Here is a 25,175-nt window from a genome sequence, read left to right on the forward strand (position 1 = left end):
AGGGACAGTGAGCTGTGGTAGGGACAGGGACAGGGACAGTGAGCTGTGGTACGGACAGGGACAGTGAGCTGTGGGACGGACAGGGACAGGGACAGCGAGCTGTGGGACGGACAGGGACAGTGAGCTGTGGGACGGACAGGGACAGGGACAGTGAGCTGTGGTACGGACAGGGACAGTGAGCTGTGGTAGGGACAGGGACAGTGAGCTGTGGTAGGGACAGGGACAGTGAGCTGTGGTAGGGACAGGGACAGCGAGCTGTGGTACGGACAGGGACAGTGAGGTGTGGGACGGACAGGGACAGTGAGCTGTGGTACGGACAGGGACAGTGAGCTGTGGGACGGACAGGGACAGTGAGCTGTGGGACGGACAGGGACAGGGACAGCGAGCTGTGGGACGGACAGGGACAGTGAGCTGTGGTACGGACAGGGACAGTGAGCTGTGGTAGGGACAGGGACAGTGAGCTGTGGGACGGACAGGGACAGTGAGCTGTGGTACGGACAGGGACAGTGAGCTGTGGTAGGGACAGGGACAGTGAGCTGTGGTACGGACAGGGACAGTGAGCTGTGGTACGGACAGGGACAGTGAGCTGTGGTACGGACAGGGACAGTGAGCTGTGGTAGGGACAGGGACAGGGACAGTGAGCTGTGGTAGGGACAGGGACAGTGAGCTGTGGTAGGGACAGGGACAGTGAGCTGTGGTACGGACAGGGACAGTGAGCTGTGGTACGGACAGGGACAGTGAGCTGTGGTAGGGACAGGGACAGTGAGCTGTGACAGGGACAGTGAGCTGTGGTAGGGACAGGGACAGGGACAGTGAGCTGTGGTAGGGACAGGGACAGTGAGCTGTGGTAGGGACAGGGACAGTGAGCTGTGGGACGGACAGGGACAGTGAGCTGTGGTAGGGACAGGGACAGTGAGCTGTGGTACGGACAGGGACAGTGAGCTGTGGTAGGGACAGGGACAGTGAGCTGTGGGACAGACAGGGACAGTGAGCTGTGGTAGGGACAGGGACAGTGAGCTGTGGTACGGACAGGGACAGTGAGCTGTGGTACGGACAGGGACAGTGAGCTGTGGTAGGGACAGGGACAGGGAGCTGTGGTAGGGACAGGGACAGCGAGCTGTGGTACGGACAGGGACAGTGAGCTGTGGTAGGGACAGGGACAGTGAGCTGTGGTACAGACAGGGACAGTGAGCTGTGGTAGGGACAGGGACAGTGAGCTGTGACAGGGACAGTGAGCTGTGGTAGGGACAGGGACAGTGAGCTGTGGTAGGGACAGGGACAGTGAGCTGTGGTAGGGACAGGGACAGTGAGCTGTGGGACGGACAGGGACAGTGAGCTGTGGTAGGGACAGGGACAGTTAGCTGTGGTACGGACAGGGACAGTGAGCTGTGGTAGGGACAGGGACAGTGAGCTGTGGGACAGACAGGGACAGTGAGCTGTGGTAGGGACAGGGACAGTGAGCTGTGGTAGGGACAGGGACAGCGAGCTGTGGTACGGACAGGGACAGTGAGCTGTGGTAGGGACATGGACAGTGAGCTGTGGTACAGACAGGGACAGTGAGCTGTGGTACGGACAGGGACAGTGAGCTGTGGTACGGACAGGGACAGTGAGCTGTGGTACAGACAGGGACAGTGAGCTGTGGTACAGACAGGGACAGTGAGCTGTGGGACGGACAGGGACAGTGAGCTGTGGGACGGACAGGGACAGTGAGCTGTGGGACGGACAGGGACAGTGAGCTGTGGGACGGACAGGGACAGTGAGCTGTGGTACAGACAGGGACAGTGAGCTGTGGTAGGGACAGGGACAGTGAGCTGTGGTACGGCCAGGGACAGTGAGCTGTGGTACGGACAGGGACAGTGAGCTGTGGTACAGACAGGGACAGTGAGCTGTGGTACGGACAGGGACAGTGAGCTGTGGTACGGACAGGGACAGTGAGCTGTGGTACAGACAGGGACAGTGAGCTGTGGTACGGACAGGGACAGTGAGCTGTGGTACGGACAGGGACAGTGAGCTGTGGGACGGACAGGGACAGTGAGCTGTGGTACGGACAGGGACAGTGAGCTGTGGTACGGACAGGGACAGTGAGCTGTGGTAGGGACAGGGAGCTGTGGTACGGACAGGGACAGTGAGCTGTGGTAGGGACAGGGACAGTGAGCTGTGGGACGGACAGGGACAGTGAGCTGTGGTAGGGACAGGGACAGTGAGCTGTGGTACGGACAGGGACAGTGAGCTGTGGTAGGGACAGGGACAGTGAGCTGTGGTAGGGACAGGGACAGTGAGCTGTGGTACGGACAGGGACAGTGAGCTGTGGTACAGACAGGGACAGTGAGCTGTGGTACGGACAGGGACAGTGAGCTGTGGTACGGACAGGGACAGTGAGCTGTGGTACGGACAGGGACAGTGAGCTGTGGTACGGACAGGGACAGTGAGCTGTGGTACGGACAGGGACAGTGAGCTGTGGGACGGACAGGGACAGTGAGCTGTGGTACGGACAGGGACAGTGAGCTGTGGTACGGACAGGGACAGTGAGCTGTGGTAGGGACAGGGACAGTGAGCTGTGGGACGGACAGGGACAGTGAGCTGTGGTAGGGACAGGGACAGTGAGCTGTGGTACGGACAGGGACAGTGAGCTGTGGTAGGGACAGGGACAGTGAGCTGTGGTAGGGACAGGGACAGGGACAGCGAGCTGTGGGACGGACAGGGACAGTGAGCTGTGGTAGGGACAGGGACAGTGAGCTGTGGTAGGGACAGGGACAGGGACAGCGAGCTGTGGGACGGACAGGGACAGTGAGCTGTGGTAGGGACTGGGACAGTGAGCTGTGGTACGGACAGGGACAGCGAGCTGTGGGACGGACTGGGACAGCGAGGCGATACTGTTAGCAACACAGGGGTTCCAGTTACAGTGTCCTTATGCTGGAGGTGTGTAGGTCATCTCTCACTGGTGGTGTTCCGTGTGTGTGTGTGTGTGTGTGTGTGTGTGTGTGTGTGTGTGTGTGTGTGTGTGTGTGTGTGTGTGTGTGTGTGTGTGTGTGTGTGTGTGTGTGTGTGTGTGTGTGTGTGTGTGTGTGTGTGTGTGTTCCAGGTGTCTGCATGGGGAGGCTACGTCTTCATCATCAACCTGATTCCTCTCCATGTGTTTGTCCTGCTGCTGATGCAGCGCTACAGCAGACGAGTCTACATCGGTGAGTCCACACACACTGAGTCAGGAGGAGAGGGGGAGGAGAGTAGTGAAGGAGAGGAGAGCGGAGGTGGAGAGGTGGAGGGGAGGAGGAGGGAGAGGGGGAGGTGGAGGAGGAGAGGGGAGGTGGAGGTAGAGGGGAGGAGAGGGGGAGGTGGAGGAGAGGAGAGGAGTAAAACAGTAGAAGAAGAGAGGAGAGTAGTGGGGGAGGAGAGAGATGGAGAGGAGTAGAACAGTAGAAGAAGAGAGGAGAGTAGTGGGAGAGGAGTAGAACAGTAGAAGAAGAGAGGAGAGTAGTAGGAGAGGAGTAGAACAGTAGAAGAAGAGAGGAGAGGAGTAGAACAGTAGAAGAAGAGAGGAGAGTAGTGGGAGGGGAGAGAGATGGAGGGCTGGAACAGGAAGCAGAGCTAATTGAGTTTTTTATTAGCTCCTGAATAATGTCCCCTTCCAGAGGAGGAACACACACACACACACACACACACACACACACACACACACACACACACACACACACACACACCTCTCTCTAATGGATGCCTGGTCTCACGGCTGTCCCACAGTGTTACCTCAGGGTTCTGGTCAACGGTAGTGCACTATATATAGAATAGGGTGCCTCTCTCTCTCTCTCTCTTTCTCTGTGTTTCTGGTGTGTTAACCCTGTCTGTCTCTCTGTGTTTCTGGTGTGTTAACCCTGTCTGTCTCCACAGCTTACAGTACGTTCTACATCATTGGTCTGGTGCTCTCCATGCAGATCCCCTTTGTGGGGTTCCAGCCAATCAGGACCAGCGAACACATGGCTGCAGCAGGTAAGAACCAATCACCTGGGACAGTGATGTCACCCCCTGATGCTGCCCGTGTACAGAATTCCCTCTGGACGTTTCCTGTCATCACCCCCAGCTCCAGACCACTGATTAGATCGATAGACAGCCATGTACCGGTTATAGAGGGAGACGTATATTGTGATACAGTGAGCTCAAAGTATTGGGACAGGGACTGTTGTTTGGGTTGTTTTAACAGGGGAGGTGAGCATTTTTTTGTAGGGGGGGGGTGTATATGATATTTGAGCATCTAACTTTCTCACTCATCACGATTCATTCAGGATTATCCGTAAAATGCATACAACAAATGTGTAAAGTCACAAGCTTAATGTAGTCATTTGCTTGCTCTGAATACGGCAGCCAAATACTTAACGTTTGACTATTTTAATACACATATGTGAATTTTGTCCCAATACTTTTGGTCTCGTAAAATGGGAGGACTATGTACAAAAAGTTTTTTTTTTTTTTTTTGAACGGTTCATCCGATATGAAAATATCCTATTAAATCTGAGTCTGCACTTTAACCTCCTAGTCATTGTTTTAAATCCAAAGTGCAGGAGTACAGAGACAAATCAACAGAAGATGGGTCACTGCTGTCCCAGTACTTCTGGAGCTCACTGTATATTACACCTTCTATAGTCATAGAGATGCATGGTGCTGTGATGGATGCTGGTTTATATACCCCTCCCTCTACCTACCTGTACAGGTATAATGTAAACTCCCTCTCTCCTCTCTCCTCACCCTTCTCTCTCTCTCCTCTTTCCTCTCTCCCCCCTCTCTCTCTCTCCTCACCTCCCCCTTCTCTTTCCTCTCTCCTGCTCTCTCTCTCCTGCTCTCTCTCTCATCTCTTCTCCCCCTCTTTCTCTCTCCTCTCTCCTCGCCCTTCTCTCTCTCTCCTCATCTCTCTCTCTCTCTCTCCCCCCACCTTCCCCTTCTCTTTCCTCTCTCCCCCCTCTCTCTCCTGCTCTTTCTCTCTCTCTCTCTCCTCACCTCCCCCTTCTCTTTCCTCTCTCCCCCTCTTTCTCGCTCTCTCTCTCGTCTCTCCTCCCCTCCCCCTCTTTCTCTCCTCTCTCCTCCCCCTCTTTCTACCAGGTGTGTTTGCGTTGCTCCAGGCCTATGCCTTCCTCCAGTACCTGAAAGACAGACTGACCAGACAGGAGTTTCAGACCCTGTTCTTCCTGGGGGTCTCTCTGGCTGCTGGGGTGGTCTTCCTCACTGTTATATACCTGACTTATACAGGTAGGTCTTCCTCACTGTTACAGTGGGGAGAACAAGTATTTGATACACTGCCGATTTTGCAGGTTTTCCTACTTACAAAGCATGTAGAGGTCTGTCATTTTTATCATAGGTACACTTCAACTGTGAGAGACGGAATCTAAAACAAAAGTCCAGAAAATCACATTGTATGATTTTTAAGTAATTAATTTGCATTTTATTGCATGACATAAGTATTTGATCACCTACCAACCAGTAAGAATTCCGGCTCTCACAGACCTGTTAGTTTTTCTTTAAGAAGCCCTCCTGTTCTCCACTCATTACCTGTATTAACTGCACCTGTTTGAACTCGTTACCTGTATAAAAGACACCTGTCCACACACTCAATCAAACAGACTCCAACCTCTCCACAATGGCCAAGACCAGAGAGCTGTGTAAGGACATCAGGGATAAATTGTAGACCTGTACAAGGCTGGGATGGGCTACAGGACAATAGGCAAGCAGCTTGATGAGAAGGCAACAACTGTTGGCACAATTATTAGAAAATGGAAGAAGTTCAAGATGACGGTCAATCACCCTCGGTCTGGGGCTCCATGCAAGATCTCACCTCGTGGGGCATCAATGATCATGAGGAATGTGAGGGATCAGCCCAGAACTACACGGCAGGACCTGGTCAATGACCTGAAGAGAGCTGGGACCACAGTCTCAAAGAAAACCATTAGTAACACACTACGCCGTCATGGATTAAAATCCTGCAGCGCACGCAAGGTCCCCCTGCTCAAGCCAGCGCATGTCCAGGCCCGTCTGAAGTTTGCCAATGACCATCTGGATGATCCAGAGGAGGAATGGGAGAAGGTCATGTGGTCTGATGAGACAAAAATAGAGCTTTTTGCTCTAAACTCCACTCGCCGTGTTTGGAGGAATAGAAGGATGAGTACAACCCCAAGAACACCATCCCAACCGTGAAGCATGGAGGTGGAAACATCATTCTTTGGGGATGCTTTTCTGCAAAGGGGACAGGACGACTGCACCGTATTGAGGGGAGGATGGATGGGGCCATGTATCGCGAGATCTACACCAACAACCTCCTTCCCTCAGTAAGAGCATTGAAGATGGGTCGTGGCTGGGTCTTCCAGCATGACAACGACCCGAAACACACAGCCAGGGCAACTAAGGAGTGGCTCCGTAAGAAGCATCTCAAGGTCCTGGAGTGGCCTAGCCAGTCTCCAGACCTGAACCCAATAGAAAATCTTTGGAGGGAGCCGAAAGTCCGTATTGCCCAGCGACAGCCCCGAAACCTGAAGGATCTGGAGAAGGTCTGTATGGAGGAGTGGGCCAAAATCCCTGCTGCAGTGTGTGCAAACCTGGTCAAGAACTACAGGAAACGTATGATCTCTGTAATTGCAAACTAAGGTTTCTGTACCAAATATTAAGTAATGCTTTTCTGATGTATCAAATACTTATGTCATGCAATAAAATGCAAATTAATTACTTAAAAATCATACAATGTGATTTTCTGGATTTTTGTTTTAGATTCCGTCTCTCACAGTTGAAGTGTACCTATGATAAAAATTACAGACCTCTACATGCTTTGTAAGTAGGAAAACCTGCAAAATCATCAGTGTATCAAATACTTGTTCTCCCCACTGTATATACCTGACTTATACAGGTAGGTCTTCCTCACTGTTTATACCTGACTTATACAGGTAGGTCTTCCTCACTGTTATATACCTGACTTATACAGGTAGGTCTTCCTCACTGTTTATACCTGACTTATACAGGTAGGTCTTCCTCACTGTTATATACCTGACTTATACAGGTAGGTCTTCCTCACTGTTTATACCTGACTTATACAGGTAGGTCTTCCTCACTGTTATATACCTGACTTATACAGGTAGGTCTTCCTCACTGTTATATACCTGACTTATACAGGTAGGTCTTCCTCACTGTTATATACCTGACTTATACAGGTAGGTCTTCCTCACTGTTATATACCTGACTTATACAGGTAGGTCTTCCTCACTGTTATATACCTGACTTATACAGGTAGGTCTTCCTCACTGTTTATACCTGACTTATACAGGTAGGTCTTCCTCACTGTTATATACCTGACTTATACAGGTAGGTCTTCCTCACTGTTATATACCTGACTTATACAGGTAGGTCTTCCTCACTGTTATATACCTGACTTATACAGGTAGGTCTTCCTCACTGTTATATACCTGACTTATACAGGTAGGTCTTCCTCACTGTTATATACCTGACTTATACAGGTAGGTCTTCCTCACTGTTATATACCTGACTTATACAGGTAGGTCTTCCTCACTGTTATATACCTGACTTATACAGGTAGGTCTTCCTCACTGTTATATACCTGACTTATACAGGTAGGTCTTCCTCACTGTTATATACCTGACTTATACAGGTAGGTCTTCCTCACTGTTATATACCTGACTTATACAGGTAGGTCAACACTGTGCTGTTATATACCTGACTTACTGTATACAGGTACTGCCCCCCTTCGCATTTTTCCTATTTTGTTGCCTTACAAACTGGAATTAAAATGGATTTTTGGGGGGTTTGTATTATTTGATTTACACAACATGCCTACAACTTTGAAGAAGCAAAATATTTTTTCTTGTGAAACAAACAAGAAATAAGCGTGCATAACTATTCACCCCCTCAAAGTCAATACTTTGTAGAGCCACCTTTTGCAGCAATTACAGCTGCAAGTCTCTTGGGGTATGTCTCTATAAGCTTGGCACATCTAGCCACTGGGATTTTTGACCATTCTTCAAGGAAAAACTGCTCCGGCTCCTTCAAGTTGGATGGGTTCCGCTGGTGTATCACAGATTCTCGATTGGATTGAGGTCTGGGCTTTGACTAGGCCATTCCAAGACATTTAAATGTTTCCCCTTAAACCACTCGAGTGTTGCTTTAGCAGTATGCTTCGGGTCATTGTCCTGTTGGAAGGTGATCCTCCGTCCCAGTCTTAAATATCTGGTAGACTGAAACAGGTTTCCCTCAAGAATTTCCCTGTATTTAGCGCCATCTATCATTCCTTCAATTCTAACCAGTTTCCCAGTCCCTACTGATGAAAAACATCCCCACAGCATGATGCTGCCATCACCATGCTTCACTGTGGGGATGGTGTTCTCGGGGTGATGAGAGGTGTTGGGTTTGCGCCAGACATAACTTTTTCCTTGATGGCCAAAAAGCTACATTTTAGTCTCATCTGACCAGAGTACCTTCTTCCATATGGTTGGGGAGTCTCCCACATGCCTTTTGGCGAACACCAAACATGTTTGCGTATTTTTTTCTGGCCACTCTTCCGTAAAGCCCAGGGTAAAGCCCAGCTCTGTGGAGTGTACGGCTTAAAGTGGTCCTATGGACAGATACTCCAATCTCCGCTGTGGAGCTTTGCAGCTCCTTCAGGGTTATCTTTGGTCTCTTTGTTGCCTCTCTGATTAATGCCCTCCTTGCCTGGTCTGTGAGTTTTGGTAGGCGGCCCTCTCTTGGCAGGTTTGTTGTGGTGCCATATTCTTTCATTTTTAATAATGGATTTAATGGTGCTCCGTGGGATGTTCAAAGTTTCTGACATATTTTTATAACCCAACCCTGATCTGTACTCTTCCACAACTTCGTCCCTGACCTGTTTGGAGAGCTCCTTGGTCTTCATGGTGCCGCTCGCTTAGTGGTGTTGCAGACTCTGGGGCCTTTCAGAACAGGTGTATATATACTGAGATCATGTGACACTTAGATTGCACACAGGTCGACTTTATTTAACTAATTATGTGACTTCTCAAGGTAATTGGTTGCACCAGATCTTATTTAGGGGCTTCATAGCGAAGGGGGTGAACACATATGTACGCACCACTTTTCCATTTTTAATTTTAATACATTTTTTTAAACCAATTTGGACTATTTTGTGTATGTCCATTACATGAAATCCAAATTTTAAATTACAGGTTGTAATGCAACAAAATGTAATGCAACACCAGGGATGGGCAGTTTAGCAGTCAGGAGTTAGGAGTTAGGAAGGAGTTTAGGAGTCAGGAAGTTAGGGAAAATAGGATTTTGAATGGGAATCAATTGTTGGTCCCCAAATCCTAACGCGTGTGTGTTGACTTGATCATAACTGCGCTGTACTTAATAATGTTCATTGTGTTTTAGGACACATCGCTCCTTGGAGTGGTCGATTCTATTCACTGTGGGATACAGGGTAAGTGCCCTAAACAGTGTGTATATATACACACACACACACACACACGCACGCACGCACGCACGCACGCACGCACGCACGCACGCACGCACGCACGCACGCACGAACGAACGAACGACCTCTGCTGTAGAGAGATAAGGCTGTCAGAGTCCCCAATCAGCTGTCTATTTGTCTCAGAGAAAGTGTTCTGCTGCAGTGCAGTGTGGGTCGTGTCAGGTCAACGTGTGTCCAGTTTTACTCTCCGTGGATCCCCTTTACCAAGGAAACACTGTGTTCCTCTTTATGTCAATGTCCACTCACTTCCTGTAGCCACAACCTTCCACAGGCACTTCAGATAAATATCTCCCTCCCTCCCCCACCCCCATCTCTTCTCCCTCCTCTCCCTACCACACCCCCTCTCTTCTCCTTCCCTCCCCCACCCCCCTCTCTTCCCCCACCCCCTCTCCCTCACCCCCATCTCTTCTCCCTCCTCTCTCTTCTCCCTCCTCTCCCTACCCCACCCCCATCTCTTCTCCCCCCTCTCTCTTCTCCCTCCTCTCCCTACCCCACCCCCCTCTCTTCTCCTTCCCTCCCCCACCCCCCTCTCTTCCCCCACCCCCTCTCCCTCACCCCTCTCTCTTCTCCCTCCCCCCCCTCTCTCCCTCTCTCTTCTCCCTCCCTCTGCCCACCCCACCTCCCTGTCTCTTCTCCCTCTCTCTTCTCCCTCCTCTCCCTCTCTCTTCTCCCTCCCTCATCCCACCCCCTCTCCCTCCCTCAACCCTTCCCCTCTCTCTTCTCCCTCCCTCATCCCACCCCCTCTCCTTCCCTCCCTCTGCCCATCCCTCTCTTCTCCCTCCCTCCTTCCCTCTCCCTCTCTCTTCTCCCTCCTCTCCCTACCCCACCCCCCTCTCTTCTCCCTCCCTCCCCCTCTCCCTCTCTCTTCTCCCTCCCTCACCCCCCTCTCCCTCTCTCTTCTCCCTCTCTCTTCTCCCTCTCTCCCTCCCTCCCTCTGCCCACCCCCTCCCCCTCTCTCTTCTCCCTCCCTCACCCCCTCTCCCTCTCTCTTCTCCTTCCTCTCCCTCTCCCTCTCTATTCTCCCCCCCTCCCCCTCTCTCCTCTCCCTCTCCCCTCTCCCTCTCTCTTCTCCCTCCCTCACCCCCCTCTCCCTCTCTCTTCTCCCTCTCTCTTCTCCCTCTCCCTCTCTCTTCTCCCTCCCTCCCCCTCTCTCCTCTCCCTCCCTCCTCTCTCCAGGTATGCTAAGATCCACATCCCCATCATAGCTTCTGTGTCGGAGCACCAGCCCACTACCTGGGTGTCGTTCTTCTTCGACCTCCACATCCTGGTCTGTACCTTTCCTGCTGGACTCTGGTTCTGCATCAAGAACATCAACGACGAGAGAGTCTTCGGTAAGATGGCAGCCGACACACACACACACACACACAGACACAGACACAGACACAGACACGCACACACACATGGATGATGGTGTGTATTAAACTATAACCCAGTGTGTTAAACCCTATCCCAGTGTATTAAACCCTAACCCAGTGTATTAAACTATAACCCAGTGTATTAAACCCTAACCCAGTGTGTTAAACCCTATCCCAGTGTATTAAACCCTAACCCAGTGTATTAAACCCTAACCCAGTGTATTAAATCCTAACCCAGTGTATTAAACTATAACCCAGTGTATTAAACCCTATTCCAGTGTATTAAACTATAACCCAGTGTATTAAACCCTAACCCAGTGTATTAAACCCTAACCCAGTGTATTAAACCCTAACCCAGTGTATTAAACCCTAACCCAGTGTATTAAACCCTAACCCAGTGTATTAAACTATAACCCAGTGTATTAAACTATAACCCAGTGTATTAAACCCTAACCCAGTGTATTAAACCCTAACCCAGTGTATTAAACCCCTGTGTATTAAACCCTAACCCAGTGTATTAAACTATAACCCTGTGTATTAAACCCTAACCCAGTGTATTAAACTATAACCCTGCTCTCTCTCCCCTCCTAGTGGCCCTGTATGCCATCAGCGCTGTCTACTTTGCTGGAGTGATGGTCCGTCTGATGTTGACCCTGACCCCCGTAGTGTGTATGCTGTCAGCTATAGCCTTCTCCAGCGTGTTTGAACACTACCTAGGGGACGACATGAAGAGAGAGAGCCCTCCCATAGAGGACAGTAGTGATGAGGACGACAAGAAGAACTCTGGAAACCTCTATGATAAGGTATGAGGATGACAACAGGAACTCTGTAAACCTCTATGATAAGGTATGAGGATGACGAGAGGAACTCTGTAAACCTCTATGATAAGGTATGAGGATGACGAGAGGAACTCTGTAAACCTCTATGATAAGGTATGAGGATGACAAGAGGAACTCTGTAAACCTCTATGATAAGGTATGAGGATGACTAGAGGAACTCTGTAAACCTCTATGATACGGTATGAGGGTGGGTTCTAAATGGTACATTATTCCCTACATAGTCCACTTCTTTTGGCCAGAGCTTTAGTACCTTGAAATCCTTATCAGAGCTTTGGTACCCTGTTTCATATGTAGTGCACTACTTTTGGCCAGAGCCTTGTCACCCTATTCCCTATTTTGGACAGGGCCTTGACACCCTATCCCCTATTTTGGACAGGGCCTTGACACCCTATCCCCTATTTTGGACAGGGCCTTGACACCCTATCCCCTATTTTGGACAGGGCCTTGACACACTATTCCCTATTTTGGACAGGGCCTTGACACCCTATTCCCTATTTTGGACAGGGCCTTGACACCCTATTCCCTATTTTGGACAGGGCCTTGACACCCTATTCCCTATTTTGGACAGGGCCTTGACACCCTTCCTTTGCTGGGCATAGGGCATAGGCCCACCCACTTGGCAGCCAGGTCCACCCACTGGGGAGCGAGGCCCACCCACTGGGGAGTGAGGCCCACCCACTTGGCAGCCAGGTCCACCCACTGGGGAGCCAGGCCCAGCCACTGGGGAGCGAGGCCCACCCACTGGGGAGCGAGGCCCACCCACTGGGGAGCCAGGCCCACCCACTGGGGAGCGAGGCCCACCCACTTGGCAGCCAGGCCCACCGACTGGGGAGCAAGGCCCAGCCAATCAGAATGAGTTTTTCTCCACAAAAGGTCTTTATTACAGACCAAAATGCGCCTCAGTTTCATCAGCTGTCCAGGTGGCTGGTCTCAGACCATCACGGAGGTGAAGAAGCCGGATGTGGAGGTTCTGGGCTGGCCTGGTTACAGTCTGTGGTTTTGAGGCCGGTTGGACGTACTGCCAAATTCTCTAAAACGACGTTGGAATCGGCTTATGATAGAGAAATTAACACGCAGTTCTCTGGCAACAGCTCTCGTGGACATTCCTGCAGTCAGGATGCCAATTGCGCTCTCCCTCAAAACTTGAGAAATCTGTGGCATTGTGTTGTGGGACTAAACTGTACATTTTAGAGTGGCCTTTTAGTGTCCCCGGCACAAGGTGCACCTATGTAATGATCATGCTATTTAATCAGCTTCTTGATATGCGACACCTGTCAAGTGGATGGATTATCTTGGCAAAGGAGAAATGCTCACTAACAGGGATGTAAACAGATTTGTGCCCAACATTTGAGAGAAATAAGCTTTTTGTGCTTAATGGAACATTTCTGGGATCTTTTATTTCAGCTCATGAAACATGGACCAACACTTTACATGTTGTGTTTATAGTTTAGTTCAGTATTCAGTTCAGTATAGTCAGTATTCAGTATTCAGTATAAAGTTCAGTATAGTATTCAGTATACAGTTCAGTATAGTCAGTATTCAGTATTCAGTACACAGTTCAGTATAGTCAGTATTCAGTATAAAGTTCAGTATAGTATACAGTATACAGTTCAGTATAGTCAGTATTCAGTACACAGGTCAGTATAGTCAGTATTCAGTATAGTCAGTATTCAGTATACAGCTCAGTATAGTCAGTATACAGTATACAGTTCAGTATAGTCAGTATTCAGTATAGTCAGTATACAGTATACAGTTCAGTATAGTCAGTATTCAGTATAGTCAGTATACAGTATACAGTTCAGTATAGTCAGTATTCAGTATAGTCAGTATTCAGTATACAGTTCAGTATAGTCAGTATTCAGTATACAGTTCAGTATAGTCAGTATTCAGTATAGTATACAGTATACAGTTCAGTATAGTCAGTATTCAGTATACAGTTCAGTATAGTCAGTATTCAGTATAGTCAGTATACAGTATACAGTTCAGTATAGTCAGTATTCAGTATAGTCAGTATTCAGTATACAGTTTAGTATAGTCAGTATTCAGTATACAGTTCAGTATAGTCAGTATTCAGTATAGTCAGTATACAGTATACAGTTCAGTATAGTCAGTATTCAGTATAGTCAGTATACAGTATACAGTTCAGTATAGTCAGTATTCAGTATAGTCAGTATTCAGTATACAGCTCAGTATAGTCAGTATACAGTATACAGTTCAGTATAGTCAGTATTCAGTATAGTCAGTATACAGTATACAGTTCAGTATAGTCAGTATTCAGTATAGTCAGTATTCAGTATACAGTTCAGTATAGTCAGTATTCAGTACACAGTTCAGTATACAGTTCGGTATAGTCAGTATTCAGTATACAGTTCAGTATACAGTTCGGTATAGTCAGTATTCAGTATAGTCAGTATTCAGTACACAGTTCAGTATAGTCAGTATTCAGTATAGTCAGTATTCAGTATACAGCTCAGTATAGTCAGTATTCAGTATAAAGTTCAGTATAGTATTCAGTATACAGTTCAGTATAGTCAGTATTCAGTAAACAGTTCGGTATAGTCAGTATTCAGTATACAGTTCGGTATAGTCCGTGTACAGTTCAGAAACCGTGGATAGATGGCAGCATTTGTGCAAAACTGAAAGCACGAACCACCGCAATTTAACCATGGCAACGTGACTGGGAATATGGCTGAATACAAACAGTGTAGTTATTCCCTCCGTAAGACAATCAAACAGGCAAAACGTCGGTACAGAGACAAAGTGGAGTCGCAATTCAACGGCTCAGACACGAGATGTATGTGGCAGGGTCCACAGACAATCACGTCCTACAAAGGGAAAACCAGCCATGTCGTAGACACTGACGTCTTGCTTCCGGACCAGCTAAACACCTTCTTCCCCCGCTTTGAGTTTAACACACTGCCACCGACGCAGCCCGCTACCAAGGACTGTGGGCTCTCCTTCTCCGTGGCCGACGTGAGTAAGACATTTAAGCGTGTTAACCCTCACAAAGCTGCCGGCCCAGACGGCATCCCTAGCCGCATCCTCAGAGCATGCACAGACCAGCTGGCTGGTGTGTTTACGGACATATTTAATCGCTCCCTATCCCAGTCTGCTGTTCCCACATGCTTCAAGAGGGCCACCATTGTTCCTGTTCCCAAGAAAGCAAAGATAACTGAACTAAATGACTATTTCCCCGTAGCACTCACTTCTGTCACCATGAAGTGCTTTGAGAGACTAGTCAAGGATCATATCACCTCCACCTTACCTGCCACCCTAGACACACTTCAGTTTGCTTACCGCCCCAATAGATCCGTGCGTGCTCAGCCTCCTCCTGTACTCCCTGTTCACACACGACTGCGTGGTCACGCACGCCTCCAACTCAATCATCAAGTTTGCAGAAGACACAACAGTGGTAGGCTTGATTACCAACAACGACGAGACGGCCTACAGGGAGGAGGTGAGGGCCCTGGGAGAGTGGTGTCAGGAAAACAACCTCTCACGCAATGTCAACAAAACAAAGGAGATGATTGTGGACTTCAGGAAACAGCAGAGGGAGCACCCCCCTATCAGTACAGGTGCATCAAAACCTGGACAGAGAGACTGAAAAACAGCTTCTATCTCAAGGCCATCAGACTGTGAAATAGCCATCACTAGCTGGCTACCACCCGGTTACTCAACCCTCCACCTTAGAGTCTGCTGCCACATATACATAGACATGGAATCACTGGTCACTTTAATAATGTTACTCCACCCTGCACCTTAGAGGCTGCTGCCCCCTATACATAGACATGGAATCACTGGTCACTTTAATAATGTTACTCCACCCTCCACCTTAGAGGCTGCTGCCCTCTATACATAGACATGGAATCACTGGTCACTTTAATAATGTTACTCCACCCTCCACCTTAGAGGCTGCTGCCCCATATACATAGACATGGAATCACTGGCCACTTTAATAATGTTACTCAACCCTCCACCTTAGAGGCTGCTGCCCTCTATACATAGACATGGAATCACTGGTCACTTTAATAATGTTACTCAACCCTCCACCTTAGAGGCTGCTGCCCCATATACATAGACATGGAATCACTGGTCACTTTAATAATGTTACTCAACCCTCCACCTTAGAGGCTGCTGCCCTATATACATAGACATGGAATCACTGGTCACTTTAATAATGTTACTCAACCCTCCACCTTAGAGGCTGCTGCCCTATATACATAGACATGGAATCACTGGCCACTTTAATAATGTTACTCCACCCTCCACCTTAGAGGCTGCTGCCCCGTATACATAGACATGGAATCACTGGTCACTTTAATAATGTTACTCCACCCTCCACCTTAGAGGCTGCTGCCCTCTATACATAGACATGGAATCACTGGTCACTTTAATAATGTTACTCCACCCTCCACCTTAGAGGCTGCTGCCCTCTATACATAGACATGGAATCACTGGCCACTTTAATAATGTTACTCAACCCTCCACCTTAGAGGCTGCTGCCCCATATACATAGACATGGAATCACTGGTCACTTTAATAATGTTACTCCACCCTGCACCTTAGAGGCTGCTGCCCCATATACATAGACATGGAATCACTGGTCACTTTAATAATGTTACTCAACCCTCCACCTTAGAGGCTGCTGCCCCATTTACATAGACATGGAATCACTGGTCACTTTAATAATGTTACTCCACCCTCCACCTTAGAGGCTGCTGCCCTCTATACATAGACATGGAATTACTGGTCACTTTAATAATGTTACTCCACCCTCCACCTTAGAGGCTGCTGCCCTCTATACATAGACATGGAATCACTGGTCACTTTAATAATGTTACTCCACCCTCCACCTTAGAGGCTGCTGCCCCATATACATAGACATGGAATCACTGGCCACTTTAATAATGTTACTCAACCCTCCACCTTAGAGGCTGCTGCCCTCTATACATAGACATGGAATCACTGGTCACTTTAATAATGTTACTCAACCCTCCACCTTAGAGGCTGCTGCCCCGTATACATAGACATGGAATCACTGGTCACTTTAATAATGTTACTCAACCTTCCAACTTAGAGGCTGCTGCCCCATATACATAGACATGGAATCACTGGTCACTTTAATAATGTTACTCCACCCTCCACCTTAGAGGCTGCTGCCCCGTATACATAGACATGGAATCACTGGTCACTTTAATAATGTTACTCAACCCTCCACCTTAGAGGCTGCTGCCCCATATACATAGACATGGAATCACTGGTCACTTTAATAATGTTACTCCACCCTCCACCTTAGAGGCTGCTGCCCCGTATACATAGACATGGAATCACTGGCCACTTTAATAATGTTACTCAACCCTCCACCTTAGAGGCTGCTGCCCCATATACATAGACATGGAATCACTGGTCACTTTAATAATGTTACTCCACCCTCCACCTTAGAGGCTGCTGCCCCATATACATAGACATGGAATCACTGGCCACTTTAATAATGTTACTCCACCCTCCACCTTAGAGGCTGCTGCCCCGTATACATAGACATGGAATCACTGGTCACTTTAATAATGTTACTCCACCCTCCACCTTAGAGGCTGCTGCCCCATATACATAGACATGGAATCACTGGTCACTTTAATAATGTTACTCCACCCTCCACCTTAGAGGCTGCTGCCCCGTATACATAGACATGGAATCACTGGCCACTTTAATAATGTTACTCCACCCTCCACCTTAGAGGCTGCTGCCCCGTATACATAGACATGGAATCACTGGTCACTTTAATAATGTTACTCCACCCTCCACCTTAGAGGCTGCTGCCCCATATACATAGACATGGAATCACTGGCCACTTTAATAATGTTACTCAACCCTCCACCTTAGAGGCTGCTGCCCTATATACATAGACATGGAATCACTGGTCACTTTAATAATGTTACTCCACCCTCCACCTTAGAGGCTGCTGCCCCGTATACATAGACATGGAATCACTGGTCACTTTAATAATGTTACTCCACCCTCCACCTTAGAGGCTGCTGCCCCATATACATAGACATGGAATCACTGGTCACTTTAATAATGTTACTCCACCCTCCACCTTAGAGGCTGCTGCCCTCTATACATAGACATGGAATCACTGGCCACTTTAATAATGTTACTCAACCCTCCACCTTAGAGGCTGCTGCCCCATATACATAGACATGGAATCACTGGCCACTTTAATAATGTTACTCCACCCTGCACCTTAGAGGCTGCTGCCCTCTATACATAGACATGGAATCACTGGTCACTTTAATAATGTTACTCCACCCTGCACCTTAGAGGCTGCTGCCCTCTATACATAGACATGGAATCACTGGTCACTTTAATAATGTTACTCAACCCTCCACCTTAGAGGCTGCTGCCCCATATACATAGACATGGAATCACTGGTCACTTTAATAATGTTACTCCACCCTCCACCTTAGAGGCTGCTGCCCTCTATACATAGACATGGAATCACTGGTCACTTTAATAATGTTACTCCACCCTGCACCTTAGAGGCTGCTGCCCCATATACATAGACATGGAATCACTGGTCACTTTAATAATGTTACTCCACCCTCCACCTTAGAGGCTGCTGCCCTCTATACATAGACATGGAATCACTGGTCACTTTAATAATGTTACTCCACCCTCCACCTTAGAGGCTGCTGCCCCATATACATAGACATGGAATCACTGGTCACTTTAATAATGTTACTCCACCCTGCACCTTAGAGGCTGCTGCCCTCTATACATAGACATGGAATCACTGGTCACTTTAATAATGTTACTCAACCCTCCACCTTAGAGGCTGCTGCCCTCTATACATAGACATGGAATCACTGGTCACTTTAATAATGTTACTCCACCCTCCACCTTAGAGGCTGCTGCCCCATATACATAGACATGGAATCACTGGTCACTTTAATAATGTTACTCCACCCTGCACCTTAGAGGCTGCTGCCCCATATACATAGACATGGAATCACTGGTCACTTTAATAATGTTACTCAACCCTCCACCTTAGAGGCTGCTGCCCCATATACATAGACATGGAATCACTGGTCACTTTAATAATGTTACTCCACCCTGTACCTTAGAGGCTGCTGCCCTCTATACATAGACATGGAATCACTGGTCACTTTAATAATGTTACTCCACCCTCCACCTTAGAGGCTGCTGCCCTCTATACATAGACATGGAATCACTGGCCACTTTAATAATGTTACTCCACCCTCCACCTTAGAGGCTGCTGCCCCGTATACATAGACATGGAATCACTGGTCACTTTAATAATGTTACTCCACCCTCCACCTTAGAGGCTGCTGCCCCGTATACATAGACATGGAATCACTGGCCACTTTAATAATGTTACTCCACCCTCCACCTTAGAGGCTGCTGCCCCGTATACATAGACATGGAATCACTGGTCACTTTAATAATGTTACTCAACCCTCCACCTTAGAGGCTGCTGCCCCGTATACATAGACATGGAATCACTGGTCACTTTAATAATGTTACTCCACCCTCCACCTTAGAGGCTGCTGCCCCGTATACATAGACATGGAATCACTGGTCACTTTAATAATGTTACTCCACCCTGCACCTTAGAGGCTGCTGCCCTCTATACATAGACATGGAATCACTGGTCACTTTAATAATGTTACTCAACCCTCCACCTTAGAGGCTGCTGCCCCGTATACATAGACATGGAATCACTGGTCACTTTAATAATGTTACTCCACCCTCCACCTTAGAGGCTGCTGCCCCGTATACATAGACATGGAATCACTGGTCACTTTAATAATGTTACTCCACCCTGCACCTTAGAGGCTGCTGCCCTCTATACATAGACATGGAATCACTGGTCACTTTAATAATGTTACTCCACCCTGCACCTTAGAGGCTGCTGCCCCATATACATAGACATGGAATCACTGGCCACTTTAATAATGTTACTCAACCCTCCACCTTAGAGGCTGCTGCCCCATATACATAGACATGGAATCACTGGTCACTTTAATAATGTTACTCCACCCTGCACCTTAGAGGCTGCTGCCCCATATACATAGACATGGAATCACTGGTCACTTTAATAATGTTACTCCACCCTCCACCTTAGAGGCTGCTGCCCTCTATACATAGACATGGAATCACTGGTCACTTTAATAATGTTACTCCACCCTCCACCTTAGAGGCTGCTGCCCCGTATACATAGACATGGAATCACTGGTCACTTTAATAATGTTACTCCACCCTCCACCTTAGAGGCTGCTGCCCCGTATACATAGACATGGAATCACTGGTCACTTTAATAATGTTACTCCACCCTGCACCTTAGAGGCTGCTGCCCTCTATACATAGACATGGAATCACTGGCCACTTTAATAATGTTACTCCACCCTCCACCTTAGAGGCTGCTGCCCCGTATACATAGACATGGAATCACTGGTCACTTTAATAATGTTACTCCACCCTCCACCTTAGAGGCTGCTGCCCTCTATACATAGACATGGAATCACTGGCCACTTTAATAATGTTACTCCACCCTCCACCTTAGAGGCTGCTGCCCCGTATACATAGACATGGAATCACTGGCCACTTTAATAATGTTACTCCACCCTGCACCTTAGAGGCTGCTGCCCTCTATACATAGACATGGAATCACTGGTCACTTTAATAATGTTACTCCACCCTCCACCTTAGAGGCTGCTGCCCCATATACATAGACATGGAATCACTGGTCACTTTAATAATGTTACTCCACCCTCCACCTTAGAGGCTGCTGCCCCATATACATAGACATGGAATCACTGGTCACTTTAATAATGTTACTCCACCCTCCACCTTAGAGGCTGCTGCCCCATATACATAGACATGGAATCACTGGCCACTTTAATAATGTTACTCAACCCTCCACCTTAGAGGCTGCTGCCCCATATACATAGACATGGAATCACTGGTCACTTTAATAATGTTACTCCACCCTCCACCTTAGAGGCTGCTGCCCTCTATACATAGACATGGAATCACTGGCCACTTTAATAATGTTACTCCACCCTCCACCTTAGAGGCTGCTGCCCTCTATACATAGACATGGAATCACTGGTCACTTTAATAATGTTACTCCACCCTGTACCTTAGAGGCTGCTGCCCTCTATACATAGACATGGAATCACTGGTCACTTTAATAATGTTACTCCACCCTCCACCTTAGAGGCTGCTGCCCCATATACATAGACATGGAATCACTGGTCACTTTAATAATGTTACTCCACCCTGCACCTTAGAGGCTGCTGCCCCATATACATAGACATGGAATCACTGGCCACTTTAATAATGTTACTCCACCCTCCACCTTAGAGGCTGCTGCCCCATATACATAGACATGGAATCACTGGCCACTTTAATAATGTTACTCAACCCTCCACCTTAGAGGCTGCTGCCCTCTATACATAGACATGGAATCACTGGTCACTTTAATAATGTTACTCAACCCTCCACCTTAGAGGCTGCTGCCCTATATACATAGACATGGAATCACTGGTCACTTTAATAATGTTACTCAACCCTCCACCTTAGAGGCTGCTGCCCCATATACATAGACATGGAATCACTGGTCACTTTAATAATGTTACTCCACCCTCCACCTTAGAGGCTGCTGCCCTATATACATAGACATGGAATCACTGGTCACTTTAATAATGTTACTCCACCCTGCACCTTAGAGGCTGCTGCCCTCTATACATAGACATGGAATCACTGGTCACTTTAATAATGTTACTCCACCCTCCACCTTAGAGGCTGCTGCCCCATATACATAGACATGGAATCACTGGTCACTTTAATAATGTTACTCCACCCTGTACCTTAGAGGCTGCTGCCCTCTATACATAGACATGGAATCACTGGTCACTTTAATAATGTTACTCCACCCTCCACCTTAGAGGCTGCTGCCCCATATACATAGACATGGAATCACTGGTCACTTTAATAATGTTACTCCACCCTGCACCTTAGAGGCTGCTGCCCTCTATACATAGACATGGAATCACTGGTCACTTTAATAATGTTACTCCACCCTCCACCTTAGAGGCTGCTGCCCTCTATACATAGACATGGAATCACTGGTCACTTTAATAATGTTACTCCACCCTCCACCTTAGAGGCTGCTGCCCTCTATACATAGACATGGAATCACTGGCCACTTTAATAATGTTACTCCACCCTCCACCTTAGAGGCTGCTGCCCCATATACATAGACATGGAATCACTGGTCACTTTAATAATGTTACTCCACCCTCCACCTTAGAGGCTGCTGCCCTCTATACATAGACATGGAATCACTGGCCACTTTAATAATGTTACTCCACCCTCCACCTTAGAGGCTGCTGCCCCATATACATAGACATGGAATCACTAGTCACTTTAATAATGTTACTCCACCCTGCACCTTAGAGGCTGCTGCCCCATATACATAGACATGGAATCACTGGTCACTTTAATAATGTTACTCCACCCTCCACCTTAGAGGCTGCTGCCCTATATACATAGACATGGAATCACTGGTCACTTTAATAATGTTACTCCACCCTCCACCTTAGAGGCTGCTGCCCCATATACATAGACATGGAATCACTGGTCACTTTAATAATGTTACTCAACCCTCCACCTTAGAGGCTGCTGCCCTATATACATAGACATGGAATCACTGGTCACTTTAATAATGTTACTCCACCCTCCACCTTAGAGGCTGCTGCCCTCTATACATAGACATGGAATCACTGGTCACTTTAATAATGTTACTCCACCCTCCACCTTAGAGGCTGCTGCCCCATATACATAGACATGGAATCACTGGTCACTTTAATAATGTTACTCCACCCTCCACCTTAGAGGCTGCTGCCCTCTATACATAGACATGGAATCACTGGCCACTTTAATAATGTTACTCCACCCTCCACCTTAGAGGCTGCTGCCCCGTATACATAGACATGGAATCACTGGTCACTTTAATAATGTTACTCCACCCTCCACCTTAGAGGCTGCTGCCCTATATACATAGACATGGAATCACTGGTCACTTTAATAATGTTACTCCACCCTGCACCTTAGAGGCTGCTGCCCTCTATACATAGACATGGAATCACTGGTCACTTTAATAATGTTACTCCACCCTCCACCTTAGAGGCTGCTGCCCCATATACATAGACATGGAATCACTGGCCACTTTAATAATGTTACTCCACCCTCCACCTTAGAGGCTGCTGCCCCGTATACATAGACATGGAATCACTGGTCACTTTAATAATGTTACTCCACCCTGTACCTTAGAGGCTGCTGCCCTCTATACATAGACATGGAATCACTGGTCACTTTAATAATGTTACTCCACCCTCCACCTTAGAGGCTGCTGCCCCATATACATAGACATGGAATCACTGGTCACTTTAATAATGTTACTCCACCCTGCACCTTAGAGGCTGCTGCCCTCTATACATAGACATGGAATCACTGGTCACTTTAATAATGTTACTCCACCCTCCACCTTAGAGGCTGCTGCCCTCTATACATAGACATGGAATCACTGGTCACTTTAATAATGTTACTCCACCCTCCACCTTAGAGGCTGCTGCCCTCTATACATAGACATGGAATCACTGGTCACTTTAATAATGTTACTCAACCCTCCACCTTAGAGGCTGCTGCCCTATATACATAGACATGGAATCACTGGTCACTTTAATAATGTTACTCCACCCTCCACCTTAGAGGCTGCTGCCCCATATACATAGACATGGAATCACTGGTCACTTTAATAATGTTACTCCACCCTGTACCTTAGAGGCTGCTGCCCTCTATACATAGACATGGAATCACTGGTCACTTTAATAATGTTACTCCACCCTGCACCTTAGAGGCTGCTGCCCCATATACATAGACATGGAATCACTGGTCACTTTAATAATGTTACTCCACCCTGTACCTTAGAGGCTGCTGCCCTCTATACATAGACATGGAATCACTGGTCACTTTAATAATGTTACTCAACCCTCCACCTTAGAGGCTGCTGCCCTATATACAGTGGGGAGAACAAGTATTTGATACACTGCCGATTTTGCAGGTTTTCCTACTTACAAAGCATGTAGAGGTCTGTAATTTTTATCATAGGTACACTTCAACTGTGAGAGACGGAATCTAAAACAAAAATCCAGAAAATCACATTGTATGATTTTTAAGTAATTCATTTGCATTTTATTGCATGACATAAGTATTTGATCACCTACCAACCAGTAAGAATTCCAGCTCTCACAGACCTGTTAGTTTTTCTTTAAGAAGCCCTCCTGTTCTCCACTCATTACCTGTATTAACTGCACCTGTTTGAACTCGTTACCTGTATAAAAGACACCTGTCCACACACTCAATCAAACAGACTCCAACCTCTCCACAATGGCCAAGACCAGAGAGCTGTGTAAGGACATCAGGGATAAAATTGTAGACCTGCACAAGGCTGGGATGGGCTACAGGACAATAGGCAAGCAGCTTGGTGAGAAGGCAACAACTGTTGGCGCAATTATTAGAAGATAGAAGAAAATAGAAGAAGTTCAAGATGATGGTCAATCACCCTCGGTCTGGGGCTCCATGCAAGATCTCACCTCGTGGGGCATCAATGATCATGAGGAAGGTGAGGGATCAGCCCAGAACTACACGGCAGGACCTGGTCAATGACCTGAAGAGAGCTGGGACCACAGTCTCAAAGAAAACCATTAGTAACACACTACGCCGTCATGGATTAAAATCCTGCAGCGCACACAAGGTCCCCCTGCTCAAGCAGGCGCATGTCCAGGCCCGTCTGAAGTTTGCCAATGACCATCTGGATGATCCAGAGGAGGAATGGGAGAAGGTCATGTGGTCTGATGATTCAAAAATAGAGCTTTTTGGTCTAAACTCCACTCGCCGTGTTTGGAGGAAGAAGAAGGATGAGTACAACCCCAAGAACACCATCCCAACCGTGAAGCATGGAGGTGGAAACATCATTCTTTGGGGATGCTTTTCTGCAAAGGGGACAGGACGACTGCACCGTATTGAGGGGAGGATGGATGGGGCCATGTATTGCGAGATCTTAGCCAACAACCTCCTTCCCTCAGTAAGAGCATTGATGATGGGTCGTGGCTGGGTCTTCCAGCATGACAACGACCCGAAACACACAGCCAGGGCAACTAAGGAGTGGCTCCGTAAGAAGTATCTCAAGGTCCTGGAGTGGCCTAGCCAGTCTCCAGACCTAAACCCAATAGAAAATCTTTGGAGGGAGCTGAAAGTCCGTATTGCCCAGCGACAGCCCCGAAACCTGAAGGATCTGGAGAAGGTCTGTATGGAGGAGTGGGCCAAAATCCCTGCTGCAGTGTGTGCAAACCTGGTCAAGAACTACAGGAAACGTATGATCTCTGTAATTGCAAACAAAGGATTCTGTAC

At 47.8% G+C, this 25,175-nt stretch overlaps 1 protein-coding gene across 4 annotated transcripts in view; it reads left to right on the plus strand.

The window, feature by feature from the left end:
- Positions 1-25,175, plus strand: part of LOC139572870 (dolichyl-diphosphooligosaccharide--protein glycosyltransferase subunit STT3B) — a 116,725-nt gene that overhangs the window by 72,394 nt on the left and 19,156 nt on the right. For all 4 annotated transcript variants that reach the window (XM_071395696.1, XM_071395695.1, XM_071395698.1 and 1 more), the window contains 6 exons: positions 3,083-3,182; positions 3,886-3,984; positions 5,089-5,235; positions 9,385-9,433; positions 10,664-10,818; positions 11,434-11,645. In XM_071395696.1, coding sequence (XP_071251797.1) covers positions 3,083-3,182; positions 3,886-3,984; positions 5,089-5,235; positions 9,385-9,433; positions 10,664-10,818; positions 11,434-11,645 — 762 coding nt within the window. The remainder of the gene's footprint in view (positions 1-3,082; positions 3,183-3,885; positions 3,985-5,088; positions 5,236-9,384; positions 9,434-10,663; positions 10,819-11,433; positions 11,646-25,175) is intronic.

The sequence above is a fragment of the Salvelinus alpinus genome, chromosome 4 (genome assembly GCF_045679555.1).
Source record: "Salvelinus alpinus chromosome 4, SLU_Salpinus.1, whole genome shotgun sequence".
Classification (NCBI taxonomy): domain Eukaryota; kingdom Metazoa; phylum Chordata; class Actinopteri; order Salmoniformes; family Salmonidae; genus Salvelinus; species Salvelinus alpinus.